Raw genomic sequence first — 23,635 nt, forward strand, 5'->3', positions numbered from 1 at the left:
CACACAGTAATCTCGTGCGTGGGAAATTAATGTCTCCTACCCCTAACCCTGCAGAAGACGGGGCCTACGGTTTAATGGTGGCTCTGAGAATTTACTAGTTAATCAACCAACATCCCTGACAACTGACACTAATTATTGCTCATTACTTTTTCTTTAGAATTTTTGCTTTTCAATGCAACCTCAGACATGCTACTTACTAAACCTACTGCACAGATGCCTTATTGGGGCAAGTGAACAACCATTTCGTTGACTTAGGGACTGATTACATGTGCCAGGCTGATTTCTTTTGTTTTGGTGAAATCAGCCCAGCTAACCAGGCCAGCTCGGCTCATGTAATCAGGCCCTTAGAGCTAGATTGTATGGTTGGGGGAGGTCACAAGAAATTTCTACTGCCCCATCCCCATCCCTCTCCTTCGCTGTGACCATTGCTCACCCCCTTGATACAAAATAATTTCTTTCTCTCCCAAGTCTTCCACTCCTGTAAGAAAAGACACCAGTATAATTTTCACTAGGAAAATACCAGGCACTTACGCACCAAAATAACACTTGTTCTGCAAGCTGACTACACACCTCAATTGTGAACCAAAAGTCAGGCACATCATGTACATTCTAGAGGCATTTTTTTCCACAAACCAACTAAATGCTGGTTTTCATTTCTTGTTGAGAAAAATCCTCAAGTTTCTTTATTATTAATGGCAATTGTGTCAGTTTTACTATGAAATATTGTTTCTTTCATTCCTTCCTCAAATGTTAAGCTCAGTGCATAGTGGATTATATATAATCCGAAGGCATGGAATCCTTGTCATAGCAAGAATATTGAAAGTTGCCTTTATTTGCTTAGGCAAATTATCACCTCCAGAGGGTATTTGCTGGGAGTTAAATTTAAATTAATCAGAGCAGGAGAAAACATTGATTTATGTCAAACTTTCATGTGAACTCTTCTGATTTTTAGAAATAAGAAAGTGAATAAATTTAAATTAAATATAATAAGGAGACTGTTGTTTATTACAGAAAGTAGGTTCAGTTCTTTTTTAATTTCATGAATATAAAAAACATAAAAGAATGCAAGATACAGTCAAACCTGTATTGCAGCAGTGGCTCTTGAGGAATGGCAGTGTGTCACCACTTGATGCAAATTGATGGCTTAATTAGTACAAGTTGACTAACAAATGACATGAGTGATCTGTGTGTAATATTTGTCCAAACAGTCCAAAGAAGAAAGATCATTTGCAATGTAATGATGACATTAAAAATCATAATACAGATGAAAAGATAAAATGCACTGATTGGCTAAAAACTGCTGCATTTTTTGTGTGACACAAGTGCACAGTTATGACACAATAAATTACAAAGTGTATGCACTGTTAAAATTTCTCTGTTTTGAGTTTCTGCGAGGATTTTTTCCTGTAAGCTACAACATGATTTCTTGTGCCACTTGGTGAAAATAAGCATTTGTTAATTTTTACAAATTGCACTTGCTTCATGGGCTTGTGAAATTTTGCTGTCTTTAAAAAACTAACTTATGCTTATCAATACCAAAATGCACTCAAAATCAAACCTATACATTGTAATTCAAAGTTTTCAGTGGTAGAGCATTTGATGGTGAAATCAGAAGTCTTGGGGTTAAACCCCTAGCTTGTAGGGACTGAGATTATTTCCTCACTTTTCCCTTGTGACAAAACAAATAACAAGTTTTTATTCAGGATGGTGAGTGCTGTTGTTGAGAAAAGTCACCTTTAGTTTTTTTTTTCAAGTTGATTATAAAACTGCAGGGGATAAGGTGAAGAACAAATTATGAATTGAAAGTAAAAATCAATGTTTAATTTGGAGACACTTTCATTCCTAACATCGTTCTTCACAAAGACAAAATTACGTATCAAACAGTCAATCACGGAGCAAATTATTTAAATCAGGAAGAAACAAAACAATCAGCATTTGATAATCATGCACATTTAAAAATCTTTATTTTAAGTGCTTAGCTTTGCTTCTACACTGATAATTAAAAAAGTAACTAAACCTAACTGGTTGATTGCAATCAAATGTTATCATATAGTCAATGGAAAATATTTATTTTTATCTAACTTGAATAGCTAGCTTCTAAAGATACAAAAGTGCATTGGCATAAGCTTGAAATTTATAATATAAGAACAATACAACTTCAAAATGGTGTTGCAACCAACTGAATAACGAGAAAAACTACCTATAGTTCCAAAAATGTTTAGGATTTTCAAAATGAAAACTTTCTTATAACCTTTTAAGAATACATGCTACAGTGTGAGTTGATGTCATGCTTTTTTAATTTGACTTAAAATAGAACTAACCTAAAGGCAAAAGCAATTAATCATGCACTTATGCGACATTTCTTAAAACAATTGTTTCATATTTATCAAGGGTATGAGAAAATTCATTACTTGACAAGGGAATTCCGCATTAAATTGCATACAAAAACCGATATCACACAAATCGCGAAGCAATGAGTGCGATATATCGGTTTTCAAATGCAATTTACCGTGGAATTCATAAGTGAAGTAATGGATTAACTACAAGTTGACCAGCAAATGACACGAGTGATGTTTGCATGTAATATTTGTCCTAACATTCCAACGAAAGATAATTTGCAATGTGTTTGTCTCTCTTGACTTTGTGTGATGCTTTTATTTGCGAGTTACTAACAAGTAACAAGATGATTTCTTGTGTAATTTGGTGAAAATAACCACTTGCTAATTTTTATAAATAGCACTAATCTTGCTTTATGGGCTTGCGCAATTCTGTTGTCTTTGAAAAACTTACTTGTGTTTATTAACACCAAATTGCACTCAAAATCAAACCTATACATTGTAATTAATTCAATCATAGAGAATCTGATAGTGTAATCAGAAGTTTCAGGGGTCAAACCCCTAGCTTGTGGGGACTAAGACTACATCCCAGTTTTGGCCTGGTGACAAAACAAATGAGAAGTTTTTATTTACTTGTCACAAATGACCTTAATTTCGGCCAAGTTGCCAACACATGAAATTTTTTTCAGGTCTGATTTTCACTGTTGCTCAAATAGTGCTTTACTGCGAAGGATCGTGCACATATACGTTTCATAACCGCAGTTCATACATATGTTTCATATGTTTGTTGTTGTTTGATTTATCATCTACGGGTTCATGTCGATTTAATTTGATGGCCTGCTCCCAGTTGGCTTGTTAGCTCAATTGGTAGAGCGATGCACTAGTATCGCAGAGGTCAGTGGTTCGAGTCCTGTACAGGCCTGAAATTTTTTTCAGGTCTGATTTTCACTATTGCTCAAATAGTGCTTTACTGCGAAGGATCGTGCACATATATGTTTCATAACCGCAGTTCATACATATGTTTCATATGTTTGTTGTTGTTTGATTTATCATCTACGGGTTCATGTCGATTTAATTTGATGGCCTGCTCCCAGTTGGCTTGTTAGCTCAATTGGTAGAGCGCTGCACTAGTATCGCAGAGGTCAGTGGTTCGAGTCCCGTACAGGCCTGAAATTTTTTTCAGGTCTGATTTTCACTATTGCTCAAATAGTGCTTTACTGCGAAGGATCGTGCACATATACGTTTCATAACCGCAGTTCATACATATGTTTCATATGTTTGTTGTTTTAAACCTAACTGGTTGATTGCAATCAAATGTTATCATAGTCAATGGAAAATATTTATTTTTATCTAACTTTAATAGCTAGCTTCTAAAGATACAAAAGTGCATTAATTGGCATAAGCTTGAAATTTATAATATAAGAACAATTTACAACTTAAAAATTGCAACCACCTGAATAACGTTGCAACCAACTGAATAATGTGAAAAAGCTAGTACCTGTAGTTCCAAAAATGTTTAGGATTTTCAATTTAAAAATTTTGCTATAACCTTTTAAGAATCCATGGTAGCTATAAGGCTACAAAGTGAGTTGATCTCATGCTTTTTTAATTTGACTTAAAATAGAACTTAAAGGCAAAAGCAATTAATCATGCACTTATGCGACATTTCTTAAAATGATTGTTTCAGATTTACTAAGGGTATTATAGGAAAATTCATTACTTGATGAGGGAATTCTGCATCCAATTGCATACAAAAACTGATATCACACGAATCGCGAAGCAATGAGTGCGATATCGGTTTTCAAGTCAAATTTAACCTGGAATTCATAAGTGAAGTAATGGATTAAATACAAGTTGACCAGCAAATGACACGAGTGATGTTTGCATGTAATATTTGTCCCAACATTCCAACGAAAGATAAACTGCAACGGGTTTGTCACTCTTGACTTTGTGTGATGCTTTTTTTTGTGAGTTATCAACAAGTAACAAGATGATTTCTTATGTAATTTAGTGAAAATAAGCACTTGCTAATGTTTACAAATAGCACTCATCCTGCTTTACGGGCCTGTGCAATTCTGTTGTCTTTGAAGAACTTACTTGCGTTTATTAACACCAAATTGCACTCAAAATCAAACCTACATTGTAATTCAATCGTAGAGAATCCGATAGTGAAATCAGAAGTTTTAGGGGTCAAACCCCTAGCTTGTGGGGACTTAAAGATTATATCCCAGTTTGGGCCTGGTGACAAAACAAATGACAAGTTTTTATTTACTAATTGTCACAAATGACCTTAATTTCGGCCAAGTTGCCTACACATATCATGTTCTCAGTGGTAGAGCATCATTCTGATGGTGAAATCAGAATTGGAAGTTCCAGGGGTTTAAAACCCTAAGCTTGTGGGGACTGAGATTATTTCCCTGCTTTGGCCTTGTCACAAAACAAATAAGTTTTTATTTAGGAAGGCAGGCACAATTGTTTTAGAAAAGTCAACTTTAGTTGCTTTTCTTTTCCAAGTTGATAACCAGTCAACCAGATAAAATTCAGAGGATAAGGTGAAGAGCAAATTATGAATTGAAAGTCAAGATCAAATTCAACTTGGAGACACTTTCCTTCCCAACATCATTCTTCACCAAAGACAAAATTACATATCAATATTTATCACAAAGTAATTATTTAAATCAGGAAGAAATAAAACAATCAGCATTTGATAATCAACAACACTGAACAATCTTTATTTAAGTACTTGGTTTTGCTTCTGTACAATGATAACTGAAAAAGCAACTAAACCTCACTGCAGTTGATTGTATTAAATGTTATCATAGTCAATGGAAAATATTTTTTTTTTATCCTACTTGAATAGCTAGCTTCTACAGATACAAAAGCACATTGGCATAAGTTTGAAATTTATAATATGGAGCAATACAACTCAAAAATGGTTTTGCAACCAATAATAAGAAAAACTACCTGTAATTCCAAAAATGTTTGAGGTTTTGAATATGATAACTTTCCTGTAACCTTTGGGAACCCATGGTAAGACTACAGAGTGACTACATATGTTTCATATGTTTGTTGTTGTTTGATCTATCATCTACGGGTTTATGTCGAATTAATTTGATGGCCTGCTCCCAGTTGGCTTGTTAGCTCAATTGGTAGAGCGCTGCACTAGTATCGCAGAGGTCAGTGGTTCGAATCCCGTACAGGCCTGAAATGTTTTTTTCAGGTCTGATTTTCACTATTGCTCAAATAGTGCTTTACTGCGAAGGATCGTGCACATATACGTTTCATAACCGCAGTTCATACATATGTTTCATATGTTTGTTGTTGTTTGATCTATCATCTACGGGTTTATGTCGAATTAATTTGATGGCCTGCTCCCAGTTGGCTTGTTAGCTCAATTGGTAGAGCGCTGCACTAGTATCGCAGAGGTCAGTGGTTCGAATCCCGTACAGGCCTGAAATGTTTTTTTCAGGTCTGATTTTCACTATTGCTCAAATAGTGCTTTACTGCGAAGGATCGTGCACATATACGTTTCATAACCGCAGTTCATACATATGTTTCATATGTTTGTTGTTGTTTGATCTATCATCTACGGGTTTATGTCGAATTAATTTGATGGCCTGCTCCCAGTTGGCTTGTTAGCTCAATTGGTAGAGCGCTGCACTAGTATCGCAGAGGTCAGTGGTTCGAATCCCGTACAGGCCTGAAATGTTTTTTTCAGGTCTGATTTTCACTATTGCTCAAATAGTGCTTTACTGCGAAGGATCGTGCACATATACACTACAGAGTGAGTTGATCTCACTTTTTTTTAAATTTGACTTAAAAATAGAACTAAGATTTATTAAGGGTATAGAAAATTATGACCTAGTGAGGCATATACAACTGGTTTGCCTCTGGCCAGTGGAGATCTTTAAACCCCATGTTTAGTTGTTATGTTTATTTACAATTTGTTTGTATTGGCCCTGAAAACCCCTATCAAGGGAGTGGTCAATTAAACCTGTAATCAAGTGAACCCGTGCCTCTGGGAGTGTTCCTAGTTGATTGCTCTATCAACTGAGTCACAAAGTTGAACACCAAGAGCAGGACAAGAAGCATTCCATCAGTTGCAATCACAACCTGTTCAAAACATGATTAATTTCATTTGCTGCCAACACATTCCCTGTGTAAGAAGCAAAGATCCCACTGAAAATTTCCTAGCTTATCACATGCGAATTCATAGCTCATCTGTTTGAGTGGCCAACAAATATATAGAGGCACAGGTTAGTACTCTGTAAAATCCTGACTTTTTTAGGCTTCTTCAACTGTGAGGATGACCTCCTTACTGATGTAATTATGGAGGGTTGCTACAGATAAGGAGTTTTTGGAAATTTCTAGAAGGCTAATTAGTTGTGCTAACTGGATACCAGGGCAATTTCATGCAATGCTCTGGAAATTTCTACTATGTGTTGCAAAGGCCCATAAAATATAGAAAAGAGTTATTTTGTAACCTTCAAGAACACTCTAAAATGCTTAATAAATGTACATAAATTGCCATTCACCCATCAGAGTTGATTGTCATTGACTGCAAGACTGCTAAGTATTTAAAGAAGTTAAAGAAGGCCATTGTGGTCTAATCTAGGGATGCTTTCCTACATTCATTCCTACACGCACACATGAATACATCCCTGAAAAGGTCTTTTTAGTAGCAATATTGAAAAATCAAATGCAAATTCTGAAGAATAAAATACTTAATCAATTATGAATCGTTATTTTAATTGGTTAAAATGTATGAAACAAAAGTTGTTATATTTCTTAAAGTTGAATTGAAAGCAGTTCAAATACTATTTTTGTTTCAGAAAAGTTTGTCTAAAAGTTTATCAACAGTTTCAGAAGAGATTTTGAGATAAAAGTGTTTACTGTGATTTTTGTATCAGTGCAGTGGCTGGAGTTTTAGCCAGTAATAGGCTGTTGTTGTTTTTATTTAACCTTACAGTTGTATCTTAAAAAAAACTATGAAGAAGGTTGAAATGTTTATGAAGAAATTTATCTTGAGATAAAAGTATAAAAGGCTCTATATATATAGCTGACAATGCACAGGACATTGATCAAATACTTTTTCAATATCTATGTACTTCCTTCAATCACAAGAATATAACTTTGGTTTTTAGTGTTCTCCTTCACTTTTGTGGATTCAATCTTACCATACCATCATGTTCAAGAAAACTATATAATAACAAAAGAAAGCATTTAAATACTTTTATAAAACCAATCAATGAACCTACAAGCAGCAACAAAATTGTTGACAAATTGATCTTTTCAACTCCATATTACTTCAGTTTTATCTCTTTTGCCCTTGTTAAGTTTACCTATTCACCATCGTCTCTTCCCCTCCCCCCCCCCCAAAAAAAAAACAAAAGAGATGGTGTATCGTGATTCCATGAACTTTTAGCAAACATTGAATGGGGGAGGGGGTCTGTTGATGATTTAGAGTGCGGTAGAAACAGGACTGTTTTTCTACACGTAACTCTTAATTCTCAAACATCATGTGTAAACTAATCTTGACGCTGATTGTAGCTAAGAGAATATTAGAGCCGTGATGGAGAATTGTGATGCTTACCCTAAAAGTCCCTACACATTCCCAATAACAGAAAAACATCAAAAACAGCAGTTTAAAAAACTAATACCTTCTTACCTACATTAGTACCTGCAAGAAAAGCAATGCGTCCCTCAGTAGTCACTGTAATCCCTCTTACGTAATTGATCGAATCAATTTGGATTTCTACACTACGCACAAACTCACCATCTTTGCTGTATATCTCAACCTGCAAGAGTTCTTTCTCTAGTCTAAAACCAGCGATGACAACATATTCACATGTTCGGTGAAATACAATGCTCGTGTAGTCAAGGTCATTTCTTTGCAGTTGAAATTTGTTAAGATGGTCACCGTGTTCACTGAATATGTGAACACAAGAATGTCTGTACACTACCATAACACGGCCATCATTGGCGACAGTGACACCCGTTACATAGTTGAATAACGTATCCTTCAATATTTCTATGCCAAAACTGCGAACAAACTCTCCATTAGAGTCATACTCCTCCACCTCCATTCCTACTGTCAGTAGCTCTATTTCTGTTGCCCCGGACACCTCCATTCCTACTGTCAGTACTTTTCCCGTGTCACTCACTGACAGTCCTCTGTACTCGTTCCAGCCCTCTCTCCTCAGACGAAACCGGTGATACGGGTCACCGGTTTTCGTAAGTTTAGAAATCCACCAAGTCCCTCGCAAGCTCCTCGGCCCGATCAGTACAAAGATGTTGTCGTTCGTGTCTGTGGCGACATCGTTAATATGTAACTCTGTATTTACATCATCGCTAGGGAGACTGAAATATTTAACAAACTTGCCGCTGCTGTCAAACACCTTCACACAACCATCCTCGTATTCCCCGACAATGACTTCTCCACCGGAGTTTGTAGCGATGCCCGTCGGCCTCTTCAGCTTGTGCTCCTCTTCGCCCTCCTGACCAAATGACCATGGTTTAACACAACAATGCTCCATACTTTGTTTAAGTAGTACTTTACTTACTCTTGCGTCATACAATGGACTGATTTTGTTTTCTCCAGTATCAATAGGAGGCCAGATCAAAAAGTGTGCGTCTTCACCAATCGTTCGCGTGACATCGTAGATGACACGATTTACGTGATAGACACTGAAGATAATTTCCCTTCTTTCCTCTTGATTGAAAAAACCTCTTACTGCCTGGATGCCTTTCTTGAGCTGAACATCAAAGCTATTTTGTACTGCAGGCAGACAGTTTAATTCCTTTACACACACTCTGCATGGTGTTATTGCATCAGCAGGATTGTCTACTGTCTCTAATATGGTCGCCATAACTCGATACTTCATGGCCAGAATGCGGTCAGATATTTTGAGGCCTTCGTTTTCGAAGGCCCTCGTTGCTTCTTTTCGAGCATCTTTAAATCTCTCCTTTGCAGTGGAAAGCTTTCTCGTAGCTGATTCATCCAGGCCAGTAAGCTCCAACCTTCCAATTCTTTTAATAAGAGAAAATGCTTCATCACAGGCCGCCCCTGCTGTTGACGCACCACACTCGTTTCTTGACTTTGCTATCTTAAACGCTTCAAACAACAACGCCATTCCTTCCTCGAAAAAGCTGATACTTGTTTTTAAATCTTTCCTTGATAAAGCGTCCAACTTTGACTTGATGTCGTCGATTTCACGGACGATCAAGGAGTGGAATTTCTGGTCTGTTACATCGCCATCTTTGAGTTTTTCCGCGACCTCATCTCTGCCTTTTGTTACGAGTAAGCCAATAGTTGCTTTAAACACAGCAGTTACAATCGAAGACATAACTTGAATCCTTTTTTCTTAGGTGACGCTACTTTACACAGTGCAACAGAGTTTGAACAAAATAAACATGCAGTTTTCCAAAATTCCGCTTATCAATTTGGATCAAAGTTCCAGTTCAGTAGTTTCAGTGCTTCGTAAAAGCTCAAGACAACAGGCGATCTAACAATCTTAACCAACCGTATCGTCATCAGGGGAAAGAATAATGACGATCCCAGTGGTAAGAATTTCAAAAATTTGTAGTTAAAGTTTGTCTTAAAGAGTAACGAGGTTGGAAGTCGTTTCAACTCCTTCATTACTGGTTCTTTTACAGCGGCGTAATAGACCTAGAGAATGATGACTGAAAAAACTGACCGGAATGCAGGTATCAATGAAAGAAAAAACACTCCAGGAACCAAATGAGCTGAAGCAAACTCAATATTCATTGTCATCTTACTTCGCCTCAGGCTCAAAACACTTTTTATGTATTCGGCTTCAACTGCTGAAACGAGACATAAGTAACTGCGAAAACGTTCTCAAACCAATGTGAGTCTCAGACGGTTTACTTTTTATGGCATATTGATTAATTAGTTTCGACTGGAATAATAGACAGACAGACAGACATCTATATTTATACAGGATAGCCCCTTCAGTGTAGTAAACACTGGTATCAACGGGGGTCCTGTTACCCACCCAACCCACCCCAGGGGAGGACATCCATCACACAGTAATCTCGTGCGTGGGAAATTAACGTCTCCTGCCCCTAACCCTGCAGGAGACGGGACCTCCATTTATTCGTCCCTATCCGAGAAGACTAGAATATCTAACCAATTCTTGATGTTAAAGAAAGGAAGCATATTCTTCTCAGTTAATTTTAAGACCCTGAGTGTTGGTACGGCCGGTATTGAACTCTCGACCTCCCGCACAGCAGTCCGGCGCTCTCCCAATTGAGCTAACCAGGCGGCATATCAACATCTTTCGTGTTTAATAAACCCCATTTCAAAACATTTCCATTACTGACTCAATATAAGAAGACTGTTGACCTTAAGAAATCACGTCAATGATAATTAGTGTTTTTGTCGACGGAAACAGAGGTATTTTTTTTTTACAGCTGAGGTCAGTTGACATTTCTAGATTTCAGTCGAAAACTATGGCCTTCCTTTCTTCAACTAGGTTACGATAAAACGACATCTTTTCCGAATTATATGTCCGTAAATGTTCCAGAATATCTTTCAAGATCTTAATTTATCTCCATAAAATATAAACATCAAAGTTTGCTTAGGGGTAATGACGCAGTTCAGAAATAGCTCGTCATTGTTTCACTCCGCTTTTTGTTGTGTCCCTGAAGGAAGCCGCTAGATTGTTTGTTTGTCATCCCACAACGTAATGAGTGTAGTCTTACTATTTAAATAACAGTGCTATTTTTTCTTCACGAGCAGCAAGTTGATTTAAATTGACCTTTTCTTGTCCTGAGGTTTAACCGCTAACCATTAATACCATTTCGGCAGGAACACTCCGAGGAATTGGAAAGTTTGTTTTTGAAAATCAAGATCAAAACCTTATAATTAAACTCTATATTCTGCTTTATGGCTGGAAAAGATTCCTTTTTTCTAGTTGGGTATCTACTCAAGACCGTCGAGATCGTAATTTTTTCTCTTTCGGGAAAGTGAAATTAAATGCTGTCACATTCAATTACCTCCGAACTTTCTTCAAGTGTATCATTCTTGGTGGGGAGTGTAACGTTATTTCCTATTAATAAATAAAGGCTGATAGTTTCTAAAGAAACTGTTTGGGGCTGCGTCGGTGGGGGTAACGAAATAATTTGAATATATCAACAAAGTTGAAATGGTAAATTGGCCACCGTTACGATTATAAAAGCTGACGTTTCGAGCGTTAGCCCTTCGTTGAACTTCATATATTCATCATATCTGATTTATCATCACGGGTTTATTACGAATCAACTTAACGGCCTGCTCCCAGTTGGCTTGTTAGCTCAATTGGTACAGCGCTGGACTAGTATCGCAGAGGTCAGTGGTTCGAATCCCGTACAGACCTGATTTTTTTCAGGTCTGATTTTCGCTATTGCATAAATAGCGCTCTCTACTGCGAGGATCGTGCATCATACGTATCTATAACCGCAGTTTAAAATACATGAACTTCATATATTCATCATAACTGGAAATCATGTCTCCGAAGACCTAATTTTCAAAATCTTGGACCCCTCAGAAGGGGAACAATTCGATCTCCAAACCCCCCTTGATCTAAATCCTGGATCCGCCCTATTTACATTGTTACCTCCACCGACGCAGCACCACAGTTTCTTTAGAAACTTATACCTCATGCAAATAGAGGTTGGTTGGTGTTTGTCTGACTCTGAAAATGGCTTGGAATACACCAGACGCATTATTCCAAGCACCAAGCTAATGTGATCCAAAAACAAAATCATCGTTTATTAAGCACTGCACTCTGACGTCGATTTCACATATTTATTCAGCTATAAGCCGAGCGGTTTTCACATAAATTAAAGCTAGAGTTAATCGAAATTTGAGCCAAAGAGAGGGAGTTCAGCTTACAGTCAAGAGTTTTCGAAAAAAAAAGAAGATTTAGTGCATTTGAACAACAACATATGAACATGTTTTCATATAGAAACCGAGCTAAGTCGAGAGCGCGAATGGATAGAAGTCCAAACCGCTTTGGGGTCTCATCCAGCTTAAAATCCTCGACAATTGCAAGGAGTAGCCCTGTCGCTGTCTTCTCTATTTGATATATAGGAACAAGCAATTAAAACTATGCGATGCTCTGGGTAGATTTCGGAAACCGGAACAACTAGTTGTAGCTTTCGTTACACAAAACTACTGTACCACGTTTAAGTGTTCACTCAATCTTGGTGACATTTTGATTGGTTAAGGTGTCCTCTTCATGGAAATTAAAGGCAGGCTTTCGGACCCAAAAATGTTTCCTTTTCCCTTGAACAAAGGTGGAAAAAATTTGTGAATTACGTTGACTGAAGGTGTAACTGTAACTGAACTGTACAACCGCTTGGCCGTGGAAGGTCTGCGTACAAGATTAGGCTTCTCCTATACAGAAGTGTCGTTTCGATAGACTAACAAATACAAACGTTTTATTAACATTTCTCCGGGACCAAACTTGTTTTCCCTGAATGAAGGTGTTCCCAAATCAATGGTGTTCTTTCCACGGCAGAATGGTAAATGAAATGCAAATGTTTCTGAAGAATGAAAACCAACTCTCTTGAGCCCTTTAAAAATGTCTGCATATTTAGTGTTCACCCAATTTTGCTTGAGGAGAATGGAACGTTCTTTTATTCTACACAGAGGTATCCATCTACGAACTTTACATAAATTGAACACTTTTCTAAAACAGAACTTGTGCCCCCCACCCCTCCCTTTCCCCTCTCGGATAGGCGCCCCAAAGAAGAAGTCCCAAAGGTATTGCAGTTTGAACACTTTGAGCTCTTTCGTGAATAGCCTTTATTCAGCACGCATTAGAATTTATTAAAAGACATATTTCACCTTGTCCAGTTCGTGTGAAATGATCGGTTGGTTTTGCCGTGATGTTATAACATCATTCTACTGACAACAATCATTCACTTGACTCTGATGATGACTTCCGCACAGGTTGTCGAAACGTCAGTCACTGCCACCGACAACAGTCCTTCTCAGGACTACACTCACCCGGACGATCAGACTACACCTTCACATGTACTGATAATGTAAGGAGAAATTATGTCCTAGTCTCTCAGTGGCAGTTCAAGGGTTAAACATGGTTTTTCGGACCCTTGTGTTTTCAATTGTAGTGAAGTTCTTTTCCATCCGTTAGCACCCTTGACTTAGGTTTTCTACTCTGACAAAGCAACAATTTAAAGGTTTCCTTCATGGTAAGATTGATTATATCGCAAATGCGGCTCGAAACTATCTCAGGCACAACTTACCTGCAAACTCTGTAGCACATTAAGGAAATCATTCATTCCAGTCAGATCCTGAACTCCTTCCTTAAAAGCCACAATAGGGGTTGGAGCAATGGCGATCGATCTGCTAAATAGCACTCGCTTCCATCTTGCCCAAGAGATCTTCAAGAATCCCTGCAGTGCATAAATCAAATCGAAAGATTTTCTCTTCTCGAGGAATTGTCAACAATCGTTGACATGCGGGCAAGCACAAGTTATTCCAAGTTTAGTGTGGTAAAAATCACTTCCTACCTCCATAGCAAACTGGAAAAAAAATGATGCCATTAGCTTTGAGCAGAAGAAGGCGAGAGCAAATTCAACGAAAGAGCCCTTAAGATGAGTTCCAATTGAAGGTCCAAAGTTATTGAAGGAATCGTTTGGTTTTTGTTGACTTCGCCATGTGATTGGTTGAAAAAACTTACGCCAACCCCACAACCAATCAGATTAAAAAATAACACCTACTGCAACAGGGTCATTCGCCTTTTCCCGCGCTTAAAAGCAGTTTATTCGATTAAACTTTCTTTTTGATAATTGATTGGCTCCATGAGAAATTTTCTTACCTGTGATTGTCAAAAGCGCAGTTATCCTAAATATGACCTATTTTTAGATCAAAAAGACGATATTTTTTGAGGATTGACCACATTGACGGTAACCTTTCTGAGTGCTTACTCTAACGCTCAAGAAACACGATGGACACTTTGACCTTTCCTTTGTGCGTCATGCTAAGCATAAAGCTCCAAAAACAAACAGACAAACTAACAAAACGCAAACGTGTTTTATTCTTTTATGAATCAAACGCTCGCACTCATAGTGCCTCCCGGTTAGCTCAGTTGGTTAGAGCGCCGGATTCACGCACGAGATTAACGTGTTGTGGATGTCCTCCCCAGGGGTGGGATGGGTTGGAATTGGCCTTGAAAAGCCCCTATGGGGAGTGGTCAACTAACGTATGTATGTATTGTAGAACTTTGACCAGCTGCAAGAATTCCAATGCCCCAAATATACAACGCTACTTTTCGAAACATGCATCCGAGAAAGACACCCTGAAAAGATACACGGACAGGATTTTAAAACGATCACCACTACACTGCAATAATTAACGACTTTTCACCGAACGAAGTGTGGGTGGTTCGTAGTGGAGTATTCAACCAGCCGCAATGCGTCAAAGTAGATATGCACCGCTAGCCACCTATACTGAATATTTGTTTTAGAAAATTTCAAATCATTTAGATAAAATAGCACAAAAAGATCATTTTAACTCACTTATTCCTGCAAAGATTGCAATATTTTCTGGCGCACACTCCACCCACGTTCCTCGGGGTGAATAACAAAAAATAGTCGGAGTTCAAGCGGCCAATCAGAGCGCACCTTTAACGCTATCCACTGTTTTGGTATAAACTAATCGCTACAATTAACTTCTTCAACTAATGTCTTACTTATTTGTACACCAATAGTTCTTACCCCTTTGAAAAGGTCTTCGTCGATGGCTATATTTGATAAACATAGAGAAATAAGAGTTCGATATTTTCTGATTTTATAGATTAAATTTGACAGATCAATCAAGAAACACTTTCCCCAAAAGTTTACCTAATGCTTGTATTTGAAAGTTTAACAAAAATTGTTCCAAGATTCTTACTTTAGGATCTCCGATCTTGTCCACTTCAAATATGTCAGCTTGGCTTATGCTGCGATTAAGGCATTTATGATACTGAAAAGAAAGAGATTGTCAGAGTTTTCATTAAAAAATGTAGTAACGCGAGAATATTGAAAGTAAAAGGGAAGGTACTCACAATAATATCAAGCAGCTAAGTGATGAAAATAAAGAAAAGTGTCTGTTAGGGCGGGGTGGGGTGTAAGTTGATCAAATACCAAATTCTCCAAACTAACACCATAAGAGTTGCAATACAGACAGTATGGAGAATTATCACTGAGATCTTGGCAATGAAAGGGATACGCGTTTGCTAATTATTTTTCGTCTAATTCGTACTTATTTCTTCTTTTACGTTTTCATAACTTCTCTGTTCGTACTTTTTGTAAGTTTGTTAGCGTTTTCCTCGTCAGTTACACCTTTTTTGCACGTTTCTCATACCGCACGTTATTTTGAGCCCCTTTTGAAATAAGCCAGTTTCTTTTTACGCATGATCGCTTTTTTAAGTCAGTTTATCCACAGTCGCGCTCGGCACAGTTCTCTCTTTTGGAAATATTCCACTCATTCGCTATTGCAGTTGTCACTGTAGATATTTTTTCCATTTCGCTGGGTTTGTACTCTTTTTTCTGTTTGTAATGATTTGCTTATCTTGGTTAACTTAGCTTTTATTCATAGCTTTAGTTTTAACCTACCGCTGCTGCCGAGTAACAAATAGACAAATTTCTCAGTTAGACGAAGAGTGACCATCATCTAATTTCTCCTTACAATGCCATTCCAAAATGAAACATTAAGGTCACGAGAATAAAAGAAATGATCGGAAACTAAAGAAGCTCCTGATTGTTAAACAAGCTCTCCTTGTCAGCACCTTAGAAAATGTATAGAGAACAGTATGGAGAATATGAGTACTGATGCTGGGGTGTGTGGGGTTGACCTGTGAATGTGCTAAAAAAATCTGACATACCACTTCTCCATACGTCCTTTTATAAAATGCCTACAAATGAAAAAAAGAAAAAATGAGAATGAGACCTTCGATCCACAAGATGCCCTGCCTCTTTTCCTTTCTTCTAGTGTTTTGCTTTTCTTTTGCTTGTGCATTTGCCTAAATTGTTTGAGCCCGTCTTGCGCAATTCCGTTGGGACGTAAAACGAGGAATACTTGGTAATGTTTTTCATCAATTTCTGGAACAACCACTGGTAAAAACAAATAGCCTTACTCTAACAAATACTACGACCACGAATATGTTGATGATTAATGACACGAACAGTGCAATGGCTGGAAGGAAAAAAGAAAAGAGGAGAAGGTTACATATGATGACAAGGTATATTACTGTAAACAAGCAACTCCCACAGCTCCCACAGACATAGTCGGACTGAAACAGTGTTGAAATTAATCCAGGACTGGAATTGTTTGACTGGAATCATATTGATCTCACAAGGCATGCACGAAAGATGACTGGAATTGTGAGCTTGTATAGATATACAGCCTCAAAAACCAAAATTAAGGCAATTTGATTGATTGAGACCTTTTTTAGTCCTGTGGTGATCTAGTTGGTGTGGAACACTTCTATCACCTTAGAAACTTATCATAAGCAAAACTAGAGACCTTTTCGAAAAAGCAAACCCAGTGCAAAGGCTAAAACCATAATCAACGAAAGAGAACTAGTGTTAAAACTGTTAAAAGCACGGGAAAACGCGGCTGCAAAAGTCACGATTGTTTTCAGTCTTGCGTGTGATTGGTTGAGATGACAGCTGTTACTAAGGATACTGACATGGTATTCATCTTTCGTGCATGCCTTGTGAGATCGATATGATTCTCAGACAATGCCGTAAGATGTATTCTATCACTAAAAAAATGAAATGATGGTGGAATATTGATGTCCCTTATTCCGTGGTTGAAAATAGAAATCAATAATATAAACCATCGAATTAGGTAAATTTATTACCTGATGCAATGAAATAATATATATTTGCTTTTTTCACTGCTTTGGGATTTTTCCTGTCTACTTCTCGAGACTACAACAAAGAGAAAGAGGAAAAAAACGTTAACGATAAGCAATATTTCAAGAATTGTCACCAGACAAAGGTCATGGGTTCAAATCCTGTACATGCCTGAATTTTTTTCAGGTCATATTTCCATTACTACATAAGTAGGATTGCAGTAAATGGTTTGAACCCGGGGGTAACATGTGAAGGTGTAGTCTGATCGTCCGGGTGAGTGTAGTCCTGAGAAGGACTGTTGTCGGTGGCAGTGACTGACGTTTCGACAACCTGTGCGGAAGTCATCATCAGAGTCAAGTGAATGATTGTTGTCAGTAGAATGTTCTTATTCCAGTCGAACTGGAATAAGAACATTCTACTGACAACAATCATTCACTTGACTCTGATGATGACTTCCGCACAGGTTGTCGAAACGTCAGTCACTGCCACCGACCACAGTCCTTCTCAGGACTACACTCACCCGGACGATCAGACTACACCTTCACATAAGTAGGATTCATTACTGCCAGGAACACCCCTCGAAAACTAAGACCTCTCGAATACTAAGACCCCTCGAAAACTAAGACCCCTCGAAAACTAGGACCCCTCGAAAATAGACTTTCTCAAAGTTGTTCGCTTGGTTTTCTGTTCTGGTGTGGTAGGACCAGCAGGAACTTCGCTCGCTAGGCTTGGTTCACGCTCACCGTCTTATTGATTGTAATGCCCTACCTTCACGACACCATAGCTGCCATCTCCTATTTCCTTTTGATCTTTGAAATCTTTCCATTTAAATTGCGGCAGTCCATCGAAAACATTTCTTTGAGGATGTTTTGGTTTCGGCCTTGGAAATTTAAACGACATGTTTTGAGCACGAGCTCAGCGCACCACGTGTCAAGCATACCCAAAGGCACGAAACGCAATAAAAAGCCATGGCATTTGTCTAGGAATATGCCAAATGTTGATTGACTGAGACACGACCAGGGACTTACTTGAGATAAAATTGCCATCTTTCATGAGTTTTAAATGAAATGAATGTGTCGCGTTGGCCACTACACCCTACCCAGAGCTGATTATGTCAGGCCTAAAGGCACCCGTCTTACTCGTCATAGCTCTGATCAAGACATGCTAATTCCCAAGTGCCGTACAAAGCTTTTCCAATTTAGTTACTTTAATCGTGTCGCTAAACTCTGGAATACCTTACCTGTATCCACTCGTATTATTAGTTCTCTCGATCAGTTTAAATCTCACGTACTCCAACGCTATTCGGCTGCCTTTCGTACAAACTATGACGTCACTAACTTGAACACCTGGAAGTCGATCTGCTGCAAATACAGTAGGTCACGTGATCTTCTATAAGTTGGTAACTGCTGCTATTAAGACTTTTTATCGGCCGCATGAGGAATTTATTCCTATCGTTTTTTGTTTTATAATTGGGTTTTTTTTTATATACTTTTCACACTGTCTATTGTTTACATAGTTAGTATTTGTGTATTTTTCGTAAGGGCACACTTAATTTGGAGCCTCGCTCTGTTGTGTGTCCCGCACCTTTGTCCTCCGTTCTCTTCTGTGTCTTGTTCATATGTAATTATTTTAGATTTTTTAGTATTGTGAGTATGGTGAAAGCGATTAAATAAATAAATAAATAAATGAATTAATGGGTTTACGGCTGATTGTATTTATAAGGGATAACAAGACCCAAAAATCAATATTTGGTCATACATGCCGCAAGTTATAATCATACAAATATGATGGTCTAATCAAAGTTCATGTAACTTGACCCCGTTGACCTAAAGTTGCGTGTTGTACTTTTACACTTTACTGCTTTTAACTACCAGAAGTCACGCACAAGAGCCGCGATCAGAAAAACCTGTCTTAAGATCATGATGACGTTTAAAGTTTCACGAGAATTGGAAACAGACCGTACTTATTCTGGCAGAATACGTTAAAACGGCCTTTCGTTCGAATCGCGTACATCGAAAACATTCTCTGCTGCGCTGCCGTAAGTAACTGATAATAGACCCTTTCAAGGTTAACGCCACCATTTTGCCGGGGGTGCAAAACTGCTGGGGCGAGCGCAAAATGTACAGTGAATGTATGGAAAAAATCGGGAGATTGATGCTCTATAATTTGAGGAAGGTTGACATTGTGCAATTTCTATGAATTACGAAGTAAAGATACCTAGCGAAAGATGTTGCCGATTAAATATGAAGGGTTCAGGCTCGCTGAGAAGTGAGAAATCTTATTTTTAGTTTTTCATACAAATGCTTTTAAATTTTCCCGGAAACGGCGGTTTGGTTTTAGAGACAAAAATATGGAAAATCAAAATCTTAATTTGCGGCTTTTTTCGCGAGACTTCATTTCTCGAATTTGATCGGTAAACTGGTAGGTCTGGTATCTTTAGTTTGTAATTCATAGAAATTGCACGATTTCAACCTTCCTCAAATTATCGAGCATCATTTTCTCAACTTTTCCCATACATTCACTGTACATTTTGCGTTCGCCCCAGCAGTTTTGCACCCCCGACAAAATGGCGGCGTTAACCTTGAAAGGGTCTATTACGCACTCGGTAATTCTGGCCCCGTCCACACTAATGTGTAGTGAAATGAGAAACAGAAAGCTCACTTTTTCTTTCTGAATTAAATAGACTGTAAATCTAGCGGCGAAAAGTTAACTTATCCATATCTACGTTTAATTTTGCAGCTCGGTAGCCTGCATGTTAACTCCTCAAGTAAAATTCACGACGGTCACCCAAGGTGTAGCTCCTCCAGGTCATAGCTCTTTCTGTTAACTAAGTCCAGGTTGTAAAGATCACCTTGGCTTTCTCTTTCTTTTTAAATATCCCGTACTCAAAATTTTTTCGCGGTGTCTCAGTTTTCGAGGAAGACTTGTATGAAGGTAGATCCTGGACAAAATGTTCGATTCGTCGTTTCGTTATTGCGTTTCGTCGTTTCGTTATGTCGAGTCGTTGTTTTCCGAGTTCGACTCGTCGAACTTTCAGTTCGTTTCGTCGTATTGTCAGTTCGATTTGTCGGCAGGCCTGTTCGACTCGTCGTTTTACGAGTCCGACTCGTCATCGACCACATCGGTTCGTCGCTTTGTCGTTTCGTCATGGCGTTTCCTCGTTTCGTTATGTCGTTTCGTTATGTCGTTTCGTCAGGTCGTTTCGTTGTTTCGACTTGTCCACTCAACAGGAGCTATAATTCAACTTATATTACATGAAGAGTTACTTTATTTCATACACTCTTACATGAATCATTAATGTGGTATCTATAATTTGCCCTCTGCCGAAGGAAATAGATCTTTAGAATAGCTACTTAATCTGCAGAAGCGTCCGAGTTATTTAGAAAAACGTATTTTCAGCTAAAAGTTAATGAATCACTTGGACGAGCACCCTGGAGTAATTATCGCGGGAGTCTGTCTTTTTGTGGAGGGTAGGAGGGTCAAGGGTTTCTTGTGGAGGGTAGGAGGGTCAAGGGTTTCTTGTGGAGGGTAGGAGGGTCAAGGGTTTCTTGTGGAGGGTAGGAGGGTCAAGGGTTTCTTGTGGAGGGTAGGAGGGTCAAGGGTTTCTTGTGGAGGGTAGGAGGGTCAAGGGTTTCTTGTGGAGGGTAGGAGGGTCAAGGGTTTCTTGTGGAGGGTAGGAGGGTCAAGGGTTTCTTGTGGAGGGTAGGAGGGTCAAGGGTTTCTTGTGGAGGGTAGGAGGGTCAAGGGTTTCTTGTGGAGGGTAGGAGGGTCAAGGGTTTCTTGTTGAGGGTCGAGGGTAACTTTTTCCCCCTTTTTTTAAAATTAATTAGAAAAAATGAAACCGAATTTGACTAAAATAATTGAAAGTAATTGGAGAAAAAAACTACTTTCTAAAGATACAGAGTACAAGTGGACCCATTTACTTTTACCCCAGAGTGCAAAGGAACCCTTTTCTGTTCCTTAGTAAGGTCTAACCATGAATACTGCTTTGAGATATGGTCCCCATATTCGTGCAAGAACACTGATAAGCTTGAAGGAGTGCAGAGACGCGCCACTAAATTTATTTTGAAAACTAAGGATAGCTATGCAGCTCGTCTTGAGAAGTTAAATCTATTATCTTTGGAAGACAGAAAATAGTTTTAATTGACATAACTTTCTTTTTTTAAGGCACTGAAAGGGTTTGTTGACACTGATGTTTCACCTTTTGTGGATTTTTACTCTAGTTTAGATTATTGTTCCTTGAAACATTATGATCATCTGACGTTAAAAAAAAAATATGCAAGGGCTAATTCCCTTAAATATTCCTATTTCCATCGAATAGTATATGTTGGAATATGTTGGAATATGTTGCCTGTTGACATTCGCACTGCAAATTGTACTGGGAATTTTGAATTTAATGTGAAGAAATTTCTTGTACGTAAATCATGATTTTATTTGTCTTTATTATAAAAGTGTCTCATTCGCACTATATGTATTGGGTGATCTGCTTTTACATGGGGTCTGGGACTCTTTTGCAGATTCTCCTATGGCTTTTTAAAAATCTTTTTCGGTTAATTAACCGTATCGTACCAGCATTTGTGTATGTATGCCATTAAATTGTAATAAATAAAATAAATAAATAAATTAGCTCTTTTTATAGGTTGAAATCACTCCAAAAATTAGCAAGTGGAGAAGGGGTGAGACAGTGAATAGCATGTGGCCAGTTCGTTTTCAAAAACCTGATCACTTTTCAAATAATTAAATTAAGAACCCACAGAAAGCTCATATTCGATCATAAGTCTGGTTAAATTTCATGTTACTCTAACATCATGGAGCAAAGAAATGTGGTATATACACAGCTGAAAGCATGAACTGATTCTTAAATGACTTGGCTGACTCAACTTGAGCACAGTCAAGTAGTGAGAGTGTTGACATAATTTGACGTGCAGTCACTGAAAGGCATGAAACATTTGCAAAACTACAATACAATATTTTTTATTTAATGAGGGTGACGTAATTAACCCAATGAGTTATCTTACTTACCGCCTCCACAACCCATCCATCCCACCCCAGGGGAGGACATCCATCACACAGTAATCTCGTGCGTGGGAAATTAACGTCTCCTACCCCTAACCCTGCAGGAGATGGGACCTCCATTTATTCGTCCCTATCCGAGAAGACTAGAATATCTAACCATTTCTCGATGTTATAGAAAGGCAGCATATTCTTTTCAATTATGTTAAGACTTTGGGTGTTGGTCCGGCCGGGGCTCAAACCCTCGACCTTCCGCACAACAGTCCAGTGCTCTATCCATTGAGCTAACCGGGAGGTGGTAAGCTCAATGGATAGAGTCTTTTTTTACAACTTGGAGTTTTCTCATCCCCAGAGCCAAGATCAGACATGAGTTACGATCACTAAATTTCTATTAGTTTTTGGTTGTGTTTCCTGGCATCATATTTGTAATTTAGCTTGTTTTCTTACCTTAGACAAATCCTGCATTCCTTTTTAGTTTTCACCACAAGTGTTGTAACAAGTCGGCTAGACTGATTACATGATTTAGTCCAATAAACGACTGTGTAAGAGTCCACTGTCCGTCCAGTACTTCACTATGGTTGACCTGGTGAACCCAACATGCTGGGAACACAACAAGAAGGCTTACCTGTGAGGCGTATTCAACGAGGGAAAAGGTTTCAATATATTTACAACTCACTAGCACATGGCATTACTTGACAACCTCACAACAAACGTAGGGGGAGACTGGAACCAATACTACTCAGTCTCTACAAATACACCACAACCTGCCTGTCCCTGACAATGATTGCAATTTCAACCATAATCCAAAGAATGATGCCAGGTATCTTGGCAGGGGTACTTTTCATGACACACCTCTGCAAGGTGCTTGCCTATAATAACAAATCCAGTATAGATAATTAATTATTAAATCTGTTGGAGCAATAAACAAGTTACTTCTCCTCACAATAGCCTTACACTATCCAGCAAACAGGTAATGAGAATATATACACTTATCTACTAGCTTACTGAGACATTCGATGAATTGTCTGTCTTGTATTTCTTTGGATTCAACCTCTGAGAAGTTAGTGTTCAATCAACCAACATTCCACAACTGACACTTTTAATTGGTCATTACTTTAATGGGAATATTTGCTTTTCAATGCAAAATCAAACATACTACTCACTAAACCTGCTGTAAAGATGTCTTATTGGGGCATGTGAACAACCATTTCTTTGACTGAGAGCTAGATTGAATGGTGGGAGGGGGGAGCTTGCAAGAAATTTCTATGCCCCACCCCCATCCTTCTCCTTCACTGAGATTATTGCTCACCCCATTGATACAAATTTTTCTCTACCAAGCCTTCCACTCCTCCAAGAGTCAAAGATAGCAGTGTAATTTTCTCTAAGAAAATACCAGGCACGTACTCCCCAAAATAATG

At 38.3% G+C, this 23,635-nt stretch overlaps 2 protein-coding genes across 2 annotated transcripts; both read right to left on the bottom strand.

The window, feature by feature from the left end:
• Window positions 1-1,947: 1,947 nt before the first annotated feature.
• LOC148719122 (uncharacterized) lies at window positions 1,948-10,181 on the bottom strand. Its single transcript, XM_088741615.1, has one exon. It carries the CDS (start codon window positions 9,680-9,682, stop codon window positions 7,982-7,984), a length of 1,701 nt encoding a protein of 566 aa, XP_088597741.1. The 5' UTR covers window positions 9,683-10,181; the 3' UTR covers window positions 1,948-7,981.
• Window positions 10,182-12,123: 1,942 nt separating this feature from the next.
• On the bottom strand, window positions 12,124-18,104 carry LOC148719123 (natural resistance-associated macrophage protein 2-like). Its single transcript, XM_088740068.1, has 6 exons — window positions 17,973-18,104; window positions 17,210-17,279; window positions 16,481-16,539; window positions 16,229-16,258; window positions 15,256-15,327; window positions 12,124-13,757 (listed from the first exon to the last, which is right to left on the bottom strand). The coding sequence occupies exons 1-6, from the start codon at window positions 18,102-18,104 to the stop codon at window positions 13,593-13,595; spliced, it is 528 nt and encodes a 175-aa protein (XP_088596194.1). The 3' UTR covers window positions 12,124-13,592.
• Between the last annotated feature and the right edge of the window lie 5,531 nt (window positions 18,105-23,635).

The sequence above is a fragment of the Stylophora pistillata genome, chromosome 12, assembly GCF_964205215.1.
Source record: "Stylophora pistillata chromosome 12, jaStyPist1.2, whole genome shotgun sequence".
In the NCBI taxonomy this organism is placed as follows: Eukaryota; Metazoa; Cnidaria; class Anthozoa; order Scleractinia; family Pocilloporidae; genus Stylophora; species Stylophora pistillata.

Excerpts from the sequence above, each read along its gene's own strand:
- LOC148719122 (XM_088741615.1), bottom strand. The coding sequence starts at position 9,682 with ATGTCTTCGATTGTAACTGCTGTGTTTAAAGCAACTATTGGCTTACTC.
- LOC148719123 (XM_088740068.1), bottom strand. The coding sequence starts at position 18,104 with ATGTCGTTTAAATTTCCAAGGCCGAAACCAAAACATCCTCAAAGAAAT. Across the intron at positions 16,540-17,209 it reads ATATTATTTCATTGCATCAG|CCATTGCACTGTTCGTGTCA; the intron begins GTAATAAATTTA and ends TTTTCCTTCCAG. Across the intron at positions 16,259-16,480 it reads TGGTCGTAGTATTTGTTAGA|GCATTTTATAAAAGGACGTA; the intron begins GTAAGGCTATTT and ends TTTCATTTGTAG.